Here is a 13151-nt window from a genome sequence, read left to right as displayed (position 1 = left end):
GTGTCATATTCTCTTAGTAGCTCCTGCAGGAAGCTACCCCAGTTCCCTGTATTCTTCCCAGAACAGCACAGACTGCCTGGAACTGGGGTGCACAGCAAACCACTTCGCTCGAGAGATGCAGTAGGCTCTGGGATTCTGATCTGCCTATGTCTGGCTACCTTGCCTTTTGGGGATCACATTCCTGGGGCTACCCTTGTGGAATGCTGCCCTGTGTGTTCACAGCCCAGCGGCAAGGAAGACATTCTCCATCGTCTCCCCATGGGAGCTAGAACTTGGGGCTCCCCTGGATAAGTGAGAGAAAGCTAATTATCCTGTAACCAGGGACAGCCCCCGGAGCTGACATAAATCCCACCTCTTTTCTTCCCTGCTTTCATCAGTGACGAATTAGGAACCCGCCACATTTATGCTCTGCTCAAAACAGGCTCTTCCCAATCGCTTCCATGGAGGTTCGCATCGTCAGGCCGCAAACATTCGCTCCCTGAGATATGATTAACTGACTGTTTCCGCATGTATCTTATTTCAGCCCCAGCTGACTTGGTAGATAAATTGTCTGTTATGCTGGTGGGAATGAATTATTTGCATGTCTGGCCAGGCTGCTGTTGGGCTGTGAAAGACTGTTCAAATGAATAACCCTGTTTGTTTTCTTGCTGCAGCCTAGAAAGGCAAGCAGACTGAATTATTGGCAAATAATTCATTGCTAACACCAGGGATATTTGAGGAACCTATCTTTCTGTTTTCTTTCTTGGATCAACTACATCACACCATGTGAAGCAGGCTGGTCGAAGAAGTCAGCTATGGGTCTTTTGGTGAGCACAGAGCTAACCGGGGCATGGGGACCAAGACAGCTCTACGACGTGTACCTCGGGCTGACCAGTGCCAGCAGGAACACATCTCAGCACTAAAGGCTCGCTTAGCCGCACCATGCAGACACTGCCATAGCTCTTTACTTTAAACATGAATAATTCAAGACCGGAGTGAAAGTCGTCTTAGGGGAGGAGCAGATGAGTGAAGGAAGCATCATTGCTTGTAAACAGTAGGTTATAAAAATGCAGCAGTGTTTTATTACAGCACATTACCATTCTCTTCATTACCTTCTGTCCTAGAACAAGGCTTTTAGAAGACAGAATGGTGAATCCATCCCCTGGACCATCTTCAGAGGTGGAATTTGAAGTTCCTTCTTTATCACTGTCCTTTGGTTTGGACTGTTGGTAGAAGTTAGAAGGAGAGATGAGAAATAATCCAGAAGCCCTAAGTGGATTTCTTTCTTTCTTTCTTTCTTTCTTTTTTTTTTTAGGGCCACACCCATGGCATATGGAAGTTCCCAGGCTAGGGGTTGAATCGGAGCTATAGCTGCTTACACCACAGCCACAGCAATGCCGGATCTGAGCCATGTCTGCGATCTATATCACAGCTCACAGCAATGCTGGATCTTTAACCCACTGAGCAAGGCCAGGGATGGAATCTGTGTCCTCATGGATACTAGTCAGATTCGTTTTCCACTGAGCCACGACGGGAACACCCCAAAGCGGCTTTCTTAATTATTAAGTCCTTCCCATGGCTACCACCAACTTGGACATGAAAGGCAGCAGTCAAGTGTTCTGTTCTCCTCTTCTCGAGAGGGGAAGCAAGGGAGAGCGATATGAGGAAAAGAAAAGGACACCCCAAGAGATAAAGTGTAGGAGTTCCCACTGTGGTGCAATGGGATCGGCGGTGTTTCTGCAGGGCCAGGACACAGGTTCAAGTTCTGGACCCTGTGCAGTGGGTTAAAGCAACCACGGCTTGGATCTGATCCCTGGCCCGGGAACCCCATGTGCCACGGGGCGGCCACAAAAGAAAAAAGCATGTTCAAGGGGTTCACGTGCACCCAGAGTCCTCACTCAAACCTGGACTTGTTCTTTTCAAAGCCTGTGGCTTCTGATAATAAGCCAAGTGGGTTCATTCAGAGCACATTATTCAACCGCCCCTCTCCCCAGGAGTCCCTTGGGCACCGAAGCCAAGGAATGAACTCTTATGTCATCTTTTGTGCTCTTGTGTAGGTCTGTGGGATGAAAATCTGACAATCTCAAAGCCATGCTGTCTTAATAGAACTTTCTTCCCTCATGGAAATGATCAATCTTTGTGCTGCTCAGTGCTGTTGAGCACTTGAAATGTGGCTGGTACAACCATGGAACTGAATTTGATTTCATTTTATTAAGTAATTAATTGTTTTTTTTTTTTGTCTTTTATCTTTTCAGGGCCACACCCGAGGCATATGGAGGTTCCCAGCCTAGGGGTCCAATCAGAGCTGCAGCTGCCCCCTACACCAGAGCCACAGCAATGCGGGGATCCAAGCCACATCTGCGACCTACACCACAGCTCATGGCAAATGCCAGATCCTTAACCCACTGATCGAGGCGAGGGATCGAACCTGCAACCTCACGGTTCCCAGTTGGATTCGTTTCTGCTGCGCCATGACGGGAACGCCCCCTTTACTCTTTTGCACAGACATTCTTGTCATTCTCTCCCAGCACCAAGCGGAGGCAAGGCCCCAATCCTTCAGGCAATGCTGGCCATACCCCCCTCTTTGGATGGTTCAACTTTCCTCTGGTTCTGCGAGTCCCCGGCTCACCTTTTTGGATGACCGTGGTTTGGCGGCCTTGGACTTCTTCCCCCCTTTCTTGCCCGACGTGGCCTTTCTTCCTCTCTTCTCTGGGGGAGGGGAGAGGATAGTTTCCGACTTGCCTTTGGTCCCTCGCTTTTTGGCCAGCAGTTCAGGGTGAATTCTGGGCAGGACACCTCCGCTGGCAATGGTCACTCCTTTTAGCAGCTGAAGAGAGACAACACATGAGCTCAGTCTGGATTTAATACAGTGCTAATTGTTGGCAAACCAAGTGTTAAGTCTGGTCTCTGCTTTCCAAAGAAAGTGCATAATACATGATTTAACTGGCTTTCCTGTCTCATGGGTAGGGCTTTTCTCTGTTGGTATCAAGGCCTCTCTTGATCTTGTACAGAAAGCAAAACAAGCAAAGCAAAACAAAGAAAGCAAACAGAAGTTGAAACCAGGGATGTTGCCCAGAGCTCTGAAATTTCAGACATAACAGAGGATTAAGAGCATCAGACGTGGGAGCACAGCTTGACAAAAGGAGGTTCAAAGGTTAATGCAAGGGGGGCCCAGTTAACAACAGACAAGTGGCTGCCACACTCCTTTGATCATGCATTCCATCAGTAAACTATGGTTGACCAGGCATCTCTCAATTGATACCTGTTTACCTAATCGACGTGAAGAATGACACTAATACATTCTGCCATCCTACAGCTGTGTCACTCCAAGGGTGGTCTGCACAGGGCAGGTCCACCAGCTACTAGTTACCTCTCTGTGCCAACAGCACTACAGAAATCATGAGGAAGAGCCTAGTAAATTGACGGGGTCTTTATATATCTATTGGATCTAGTAACAAAAAAAGTATAGCTTGTAGTTTTTTTAAATATTTAAAAAATTTCCAGTAATTATTATTATTATGTTTTGGCATGCAGAAGTTCCTGGGTCTGCACCACAGGGAACCTGCACCATAGCAGGGACCTGAGACACAGCAGTGAAAAACCTCAGGTCCTTAACCCACTGAACCATCAGGGAACTCCCTCTAGTAATTACTTTTTATTGTATTTTTGGAAATTATCAGTCCATGATGGACTGGAAATAGGGATTGATTCCTTTTTTTTTTTTTTTTTCCTTTTTAGGACTGCACCTGCAGGCCTACGCCACAGCCACAGTAACACCAGATGCAAGCCGCGTCTGCAACCTACACCACAGCCTGCAGCAATGCCGGATACTTAACTCACTAAGAGAGGCCAGGGATTGAACTTGCATCCTCACAGACACTATGTCTGGTTCTTAACCTGCTGAGCCACAACCGCAACTCCAGAACTGACTCTTAACTACAGTTTGAGAAAATAAATATAAATTAAAATTCTCATATTGTCTACCGGCTACCTTGCACATCCTTGGCAAAGGATGGGGTGGGAATTCACTTAATTTTGGAGTCAGTTTTAAAACATAAGGACGAATTTTCAAATAAAAAAAAGGACACCTTGGGAGTTCCTGTCATGGCGCAGAGGAAATGAATTCGACTAGGAACCATGAGGTTGAGGGTTTGATCACTGGCCTTACTCAGTGGGTTAAAGATCTGGCGTTGCCATGAGCTGTGGTGTAGATCACAGACTCGGCTTTGATTTAGTGTTGCTGTGGCTGTGGTGTAGGCCAGCAGCTGTAGCTCCCTTTGGACTCCTAGCCTGGGAACCTTCATATGCCACAGGTATGGCCCTAAAAAACAAAAAACAAAAAAGAAGGACACTTTTATCCTCATTTGAATAAATCAACATGGAGTTCCCTGGTGGCCTAGAGGTTAAGGATCTGGCATTGTCACTGCTGTGGCGTGGGTTCAGTTCCTGGCCTGGGAACTTCCCATGCTGCAGGCTCAGCCAAAAAAAGAAAGAACAAAGAAGGAATGAATTGTCAACAAAGTTGGGGTGAAGAAACTGTGATGAGAATAATACATGTGCACTCCACATCCCTGGCAGCCACAGAGCTTGCTTTTTAAAGAAGCAAAGAAGCTCTGGCAAGACTCAGAATGTATAACGGGATCTATTCCAGAGACAATTTTATTTTGAATCTAAATGATATGGCTAGCAGAATTTGTTCTTCCCCTGTACGATCTGAATTTTTTTAGTATAAATGTGACTGGACACTGTAGCAGAAAAGATTCGTAGCCAGTCGGGTCCACGTGCAGTAGTGTGTTGGGCAAACCCATTCCATGGCTGGTGTCAGTGCCTCAGACGTACCTGATTGAGTTCCTCGTCATTGGCAACAGCCAGCAGGATGTGTCTTGGGGCTATCCGGGCTTTCTTGTTGTCCCTTGCCGCATTCCCAGCCAATTCCAGAATTTCCGCTGAAATGCCAAGGGAGGGTTAACAGGCAATCATAGAAGGGGCCTGAGCTTTCCAAAGCGTTTCTCTGGAAATGGCCTTTGAGTCTGATCACTTTTACTCACTGATGATTTTTACGTCTGGGCCTGAGGAAATCCAGAAAACTGAAAAGCACTCAGGTTACTACAGACAGACAAGCTATTTTAGCAAAACCTGATATGTGATCCTGTGGCAAAGTCTCCTACTGTCTCTTGACATTGTCTCCCCATCTTCCTTAGTATATGGACCTCTGATTACTTTTTTATTTTCATTTCTTTTTGCTTTTTAGGGCCACACCTGTGCCATATGCAAGTTCCCCGGCTAGAGGTCAAACTGGGGCTGCAGCTGCTGGTCTACACTGCAGCCACAGCAATGCATAATCCAAGCCGTGTCTGTGACCTACACCACAGCTCACGGCCAGGCAGGATCCTCACCACTGAGCAAGGCCAGGGATTGAACCTGTGTCCTCATGGCTATTAATCAGGCTTGTTACCCCTAAGCCACAATGGGAACTCTTGGACCTCTAATTTTTTGCTGAGCCCATAATCACAGGATTAAAGACAGTACTTCCCAACCTCCCTTCTTGACAAGCGTGGCCATGCGACTCAAGTTCTGGCCAATAAAAGGCATGCAGTCGTGTTGTAGGGTACTTCTGGGACATGTCCATCAGTGAAGGGAAAGTGCCCTTCCCTTTCTACTGGCGGACTGAGGACATGATGGCTGGATTTGAGCAGCCGTCTTTGACCAGGAGGAAGAAGTTGTGGATGACAGAGCAATAAGATAGAAGGAACCAGGCTCTCTCATGACTCTGGAGCCTCCTGTCTTCTATTGACTTCTTTTGTATGAGAGAAAAATAAACTCTCATTCAAGCCACTGTCAGCAAAGTTAATCCTGACCCAAACGGAACCCTAACACAGAACCTGATTTCCCTTCAGTGTGCGGCCAACTCTGAGGACAAGAGTGATGGAAGTGGTCTATCTTTTGTATAGCTGAGACCCCTTTCAGAATCCTCTTTCCCTCTTCTCTTGATGCCCTGCTCCCTCTCATCCCGAAGAATAGTGGATACGAAGAACTGATTTATACTAAGGGATGAGGAACTGCTTAACCTAAAAGTGAACTCCTAGTGAGAGTACCTATGAGACCTGGGAAGGGAGGTTTGCTGGGGTCCAGGGGTTTCCCACATATCCCTCAGGACCTGAGCGTGGCTCTGACTTTAACAAACATATCATTTGGGGGAGGTCCTGCTGTGGTGCAATGGGTTAAGAATCTGATGGGGGTGGCCAGGGTGACTATGGAGACATGGGTTTGATCCCCAGCCTGGCACTTTGGGTTAAAGGATACAGCGTTGCTGCAACTGTGGTATAGGTTGCGGCCGTGGCTTGGATTTAGTCCTTGGCCTGGGAACGTCCATATGCCACTGGAGCAGCCATAAAACAAAACAAAACAACAAATAAAAAAACCCAAATAAAAGCCCCCAAACGTATCATTTGGTAAATGACAAAGAATTGGTAGAAAGGAACATTCCTAAAACTATTTCACATACTATCAAAGTTTTTGAGTTAAAACAACAACAACAACAACAAAAAAACAAAACCCTCGAGTTCTTATTGTGGCTCATCGGTTAACAAACCCGACTAGTATCCATGAGGACTCGGCTTTAAACCCTAGCCTCACTCAGTGGGTTAAGGATCCGGCGTTGCCATGAGCTGTGGTAGGTCACAGATGCAGCTCAGATCTGGCATTGCTGAGTCTGTGGTGGAGGCCCGCAGCTGTAGCTCCGATTTGAACCCTAGCCTGGGAACTTCCAAATGCCACAGGTTTGGCCTTAAAGACAAAAAACAAAACAAAACAAAAAAACCTATCGAATTGGTTCATGTTCCTGAATGCTTTCCCCTCCCTCCTTTGTTTGACTTTTTTCTTTACTTCTCAATTTTATTTTATTTTATTTAATTAATTAATTTTTTTTGGGTCTTTTTCCTATTTCCCGGCCCATTCCTGCGGCATATGGAGGTTCCCAGGATAGGGATCCAATCGGAGCTGCAGCCACCGGCCTACACCAGAACCACAGCAACGCGGGATCCGAGCCGCATCTGCAACCTACACCACAGCTCATGGCAACGCCGGATCGTTAACCCACTGAGCAAGGCCAGGGACCAAACCCGCAACCTCATGATTCCTGGTCAGATTCGTTAACCACTGCGCCACGACGGGAACTCCTGAACCTATACTTTTTTTTTGTTCTGCTTTTTTTTTTTCTTTTTTGTACTTCTCAATTTTAGAAGGCTGTTCTGCTAAATCAAAATTTTCTGCCTTCAAAAGTATGAATGACCCTTTAAAGAAAAATTCCTCCCCTAGGAAAAAATTCCTTTCCTAGAGAAAGAGGTAATGTGCTAAGGTGTTGTCTCACATATACATGGGGTGAAAACTGTACGTGCATGTGTGCACGAATGTGTTGTGTTGTATGTATGTGTGCAGGTGTGGGAGGGATTGGGCGGGTTGCTGGTACAATGGCATAAATACTAAAGGCTAACATTAACAGGCGACTCTGCACCAGTTTTTATAATCAACACAATTTCAAATAAAACAGCACATGCAAATACCATCATTCATAAAATCTATGGCAATAAAAGAAACACTTGGCATAAGTATGCCATATTAACTAAGCAAATGTGATTAACAAAAAATTAGAATAAAATGAGCATTAGAGTTAAATATTTATATGGCATTTCCATAATGAAAAGTGCTAAATCACTGCAAATTCATTCTCACAACATCTTTTCCAGGTTATTAAGCTTGGAATTTTGTTTACCAACAATTCATTTATACAGTCACTGTGTTTTCTGAATCAAAGATTGGGGCACTGTAGTTTAAGAAATATGAGCAGGCTTTTTGGGACTGCAGGGCAGAGTGTGTGAAATTAATGCCATGTTAGATGTCTGGTTTGCTGCAGTCAGACTGCTGCCCAAGCTTTCTTCCTTTTAAAGAGGGTACCCATGGAGTTCCTGTTGTGGCTCAGTGGAAATGAACCTGACTAGTATCCATGAGGATGCAGGTTTGATCCCTGGCCTTGCTCTGTGGGTTAAGGATCGGGTGTTGCCAAGAGCTGTGGTATAGGTTGCAGACAAGGCTCGGATCCCACATTGCTGTGGCTGTGGTGTAGGCCAAAGGCTACAGCTCCGACTGGACCCCTAGCCTGGGAACCTCCATATGCTGCGGGTGTGGCCCTAAAAAAAAAAAGAAAATATAAAGGGTACCCATCAAAAATAGATGTAGTGGGAGTTCCCTAGTGCCCTGGTGGGTTAAGGATCTGGCATTGTCACTGCCATGACTTGGGTCGCTGCTGTGGCTCAGGTTTGATCTCTGGCCCGGGAATTTTTGTATGCTACAGGTGCAGCCAAAAACCAGAAAAATGTAATTATAAAATAATAAAGCCTTCACAAATAGGCTTACTTTATGACTCTAGGTTAAGTGCACAGCTTCCCATGGAGCACAATAGAAAGGACTTTCCTGCACCTCCTGATCCCAGGGGCCCCCACACCTGGGAGGAAGGAACACTCCACTCACACCCTTTTCCAGGTGGGTAGAAGGGGAGCCTCCCAGTTCCAAGCTTCTGAGCAGCTTAATTTAATTGAGCATCTTGAACCATCACTGTCTTGCCTCTGTCACCTGCATTTATAGGAAGCAGTTAAGCATCCTCTCAAGGTTCATCAAATTAACCATCAGCGTGAGAAGCAGGGCTAATGGGAATGTATCTTGCAGCCTTCAGGTAGCCTCTGAAGTTCAGGTTATTTTCAGGTTGACAGATGCACAGACATCAGATGCTCAGATGGAAAATCTGCTGTCACTGAATGCAGCAACAGGGAGAGGCTAGAGGCAGTGACTGAGCAGGCGGTATGATGCAGGCACATATGTAAGGCTCTGCCTGTGTGCGGCGGGGCTCTCAGATGAACCCTTCTGAAATAATATATAAGAATGAAAACCTTGGAGTTCCTGTCGTGGCTTAGTGGTTAACGGACCTGACTAGTATCCATGAGGATGCAGGTTCAATTCCTGGCCTTGCTCAGTGGTTAAGGATTTGGCGTTGCTGTGAGCTGTGGTGTAGGTTGCAGATGCGGTTCGCATCTCCCATTGCTGTGGCTGTGGCTGTGGCAGACGGCTGCAGCTCTGATTGGATCCCTAGGCTGGGAACCTCCATATGATGCGGATGGGGCCCTAAAAAGACGAAAAGACAAAAAAAGAAAGAAAACCTTGGTTGTGTGCTTGAGTGCAAAAGCAGAGGTAGAACTTTTTTCTTTAAGGAAAAAAAAAAAAACCCTTAAGAATACACAGCAAAAAATCTAGACCAAGGAGTTCTTTTCTCTGCTGGATGTTTAGTCTGAACATACCTTGGGGCCAGACTACATTTATATGTTTGAAATCGCATTAATCATTATTAATACTTTCAAATGTTGTTATGACAAATATATTCATGTGAACTGTAAAAGTCTGCTACATTCTTGAGTGATTTTATTGATCTTAGGAACACAAATATCCTTGTGTGAACTGGCAGTCAATAGGAAAACTCGATTTATATAGCACACATTGGTTTCACTGCAAATTTTGTGGGAAGATCGTTATTTGGTTAAGTGGTGGAGACTTCCACAGAAGTCTGGAGATTTCTATAGCAAACCTCTCACTTCTCACACGTTATACTTCCCGCATCACTAACCATCTGGAACACAGCTGAGTATCTGATGGTAAAAAGAATGATTTCTGTAGCCAAAAAACATTTGGAGAGCTCATCACGCACATTATTTTGGAAGAGCCCACGACCCCTCATTTCGGACACAATCTAAACCAACACTGGAAAGCCGGCCCCATGGGAGATGGGACAAAGCACATGATTGCTCCTTTTCCGGCCTCCGCTCACTTGTCCACCTGCCCACTAACATGGCGGTGCCCTGGGCTCCATCTGGGCTCTTTGCTCTGCTCAGGCGCTGTAATCTTCTGGGAAACGCCATCCACTTACAGCGACAGCTTCCACTCTCCTTTCCATGTCACCAGATCTGCACCTCCGGCCGTGCCGTGTTGCCACCTGGACATTCCACAGGTAAATCCAACTCACCATATCCCCGAATGGAAATCATTCTCCTGTCATCATCCTCCCATCATCCTCAGGACTCCATCCATACACAGACCTGGGAACCACTCCTCATCCTTGCCTCTTCTCCAGGCCTCGTCAGTCTTACACATCTTTGCTGCTCTTCCCCAAGCTTGTTACCCTTCTAGTTAAGGCTCTTCTCTTCCAGCCCAGGTAATTGTCGTAGCTAAGTGCTTTCCCTGCCCCCAGTTCTATCTTCTTCCAGATCCATGCCAACAAGGCCACCGCTGGCCCATGGTACTTTTGCGCAAATGAGAAAAAGATGCCCCTTCCTTAAGACACTTTACTATGGTGATTTTTGTTGGAACAAGACCCTTTACTGCCATCTGCTGGAAATGCTTATAATAAGTTACAGTTCTTTAAGGTTTCTGACGTGAATGATACTCCTTTAAATGTGTGGCCTTGTGCAGTGTACAACCTGCACAACCACACGCATGGTCCTGGCTGCCACAGTGCTCTTTTCAAAACACAAATGTAAACATTGAAAAACTATTAGGTTAAAAAATGCTTGGTGTTAAATGGATAGACCCAATTGTCTGGAAATGATAGGTTCCTTTGTTACATTATGATTTCATGAGGTGCTCTGAAATTCAACACTGCTTTAATACCTATTTGTCCTGTCTCTTAAAAATATATTACAGAACATTTTCTCACCATACAATGATTATAATTTACTCATTCTCAATATCTTACATTTACACTATATCTATTATAGATGAATACAAAATTACTTTCCAGAATTTGGGGCTTGACTTTTCAGTCCCTTCTTCCTCATTTACATTGGGGTGTCAGCTGGGCCAACATTTACGGGTGTCAGCTGGCCAACATTTACAGACTGATAAGCTGAAGTATGAATGTGATGGCCATTCTGATAGGCTGGTGGATATGCTGGGTCTAGCATACATGCATTGCCGGATTGTGCAACCTCCCCCAAAGCTTGTGGTCAGAAATGTCATACGGCCCTAATGTCATGATGATGTGTGAATCTGGGGCCAGCCAGGCAGCCAGTTCGGAGAACTCAGGCAAGGCTGAGTGCTACCTCTCCCCAAGTTCCTGAAAATTTCTGCAGCTTTGTGGCTAAGTAGCATCCAGCCTTTTCTTACTTGGCTCTTTCTGTGGCCCCAGGTCCCCTTTCAAAGGCAGTGAGTGGGAGAGGGGACATTCAGAGACCACAGACATGAATCTGAGAGAAGTTAAATAGCCTCCCCGCTTCTCCAATCCATCACTGAGCAGAGTCTCTACCCTCCAGACAGCTTCTACACGTGTCTGTTTCTTCTCATTGTCCCCATGGCAGACCCTCGTCCTGGCCACTGTCGGTTCTCAACAGTGACCCTAGAACAGCTCCCATGGGTTTCCTGGACTCTGATCTTGCTTCCCCCAAGAGTTCTCCCCCAAAGCCCACGTGAGGTCCCCAGAATGTCACCTCCTCCCTTTGAATGCACCCCCTGGCGTGTGTACAAAATGTGCACATCCTCACGTGGTCCTCAAAGACCTGTCCCCCTGGTCCCCGCAACTCATCTCTCACCCTTCTCATTTCCCAGCTCTGCTCCAGGTACATGGAAATGCCTCCAGTTTCTGGAAGGGGCCACACGTATCCCCTACACTTTAGATTTTTATCCTTGTTTCTCCCCAGCCTGACAATCAACCCATCCGAATCTAGCTAATTCCTAATTCCCTACCTTGGCTACCCATCAGAATCTTGGGGGGGGGGCTTTAAGAAATCGTGATGCCCAGAAGTACCCCAAACTCTCTGGGGGTGAGACTCAAGCATCAGGGTTTTAAATCAATCATTTTGAGAAAAAACCAGGGTGGAGAACCTGGTTTAGGTGTTAACAAGCCTTGCTTTTTATTAGGTAGCCTCCCCCTGCTTCCCAAAGGTCCTCTGGCTTCCCTGCCCACCCACGAGCTATCTTACTGTGTTGTCTTCAATGCTCGTCGGCCCTGCTAGAATGTAAATGCAAGAAAGGCAGAACCACATCTGTCTGTTTTCCATTGTACCTTCAAGGCCTGATCCAAAGGAGAGACTCAGTCAATACTGCCATGAATGTTGAAGGTCATTTCAAGGGTGACAAGAGGCTTTCTTCACACTTGGAACTCTCTTCCCTAAACAAAATCAAGTTCATGCTCTGTCCGAAACAAAACAAAACAACAGCTAAAAAAACTCACCCTTTCACTTACTCAGTAATGGCTGCAATAATGATTCATTCCTTTGGCTGACATTTGTCTCATTAAAATGCAGTACAATCCCCAAATATCCCACCTTAATGGAACCCGAGTCATTACACTTTGCCCTGAATGATTTCATCACCTCTTAATACAAGACAGAGGAGAAGAATGACCATTTACTGAGCGCATCCTATGCCCCAATATAGGCTCATGTATTTTACATACATTGGCTCATGAAAGGAATTAAATGAGCTCTGGAAACACCCAAAGCTCAGAGAGGTTAAGGAATTATCCCAAGGTAACACAGCTGTTAAGTTGATAAACCAGATTTAAACTGACATCTAAGCCTCTCCTCTCAACTCCAGCCCCAGCTGGGAGGAGAGAAGAGGCACAAAAGGAAGGGAAGGAAAGGACCCAGAGAAGACAGGTCTGGGCCTCAGAAGACCCGCTTCATCTTCTCCGTTGGAGCCAGGACGATGCTGGATGCGGGGATGGGCCTGGGGAAGGAGCGTCATTGGTAACAGCATCCTTCCAGGGGCTCATCCGCTCTCCTCCTACACTTCGTGTCCAACCCATCAGCAGATCCTACAGGCTTTGCCTTCCACATCTATCAGTCCTCTGACCACGCCTGAGAACCTTCAGGGCCCACTCCCCAGCCACGCGTCTCTCCCTCGGATCTCTGCCATTGCCTCCCAGTGCTTCCTCTGCCTCCGCGGTGTATCCCTTCCCTGCAGAGTCAGATCCCTGTCTGCCTCTGCTCAAACCCTCCGGAGCTCCGTCGCCCCCATCCCAGCCCATTCTCCCTGGGGCCTCCTTTACCATCCAAGCCCCTCCCTCAGCTCCAGCCCTTGGTCCCGGTCCTGGATGCTGCTCCACGGACACCCCCACCACCTGCTCCCCTCTG

General features: G+C 46.5%; 1 protein-coding gene across 2 annotated transcripts in view; it reads right to left on the bottom strand.

The window, feature by feature from the left end:
- Nucleotides 1–13151, bottom strand: part of LOC125116611 (core histone macro-H2A.2) — a 51380-nt gene that overhangs the window by 14139 nt on the left and 24090 nt on the right. For both annotated transcript variants that reach the window (XM_047761993.1, XM_047761994.1), the window contains exons 3-5: nt 4819–4925; nt 2609–2806; nt 1092–1202 (exon numbers count right to left, since the gene is read on the bottom strand). In XM_047761993.1, the coding sequence (XP_047617949.1) occupies nt 1092–1202; nt 2609–2806; nt 4819–4925 (416 nt within the window). The remainder of the gene's footprint in view (nt 1–1091; nt 1203–2608; nt 2807–4818; nt 4926–13151) is intronic.

This window comes from Phacochoerus africanus, chromosome 15, assembly GCF_016906955.1.
Source record: "Phacochoerus africanus isolate WHEZ1 chromosome 15, ROS_Pafr_v1, whole genome shotgun sequence".
Taxonomy (NCBI): Eukaryota; Metazoa; Chordata; class Mammalia; order Artiodactyla; family Suidae; genus Phacochoerus; species Phacochoerus africanus.
Note: the sequence above shows the minus strand (reverse complement) of the source record. Positions and strands in the feature narration are given on the sequence as shown.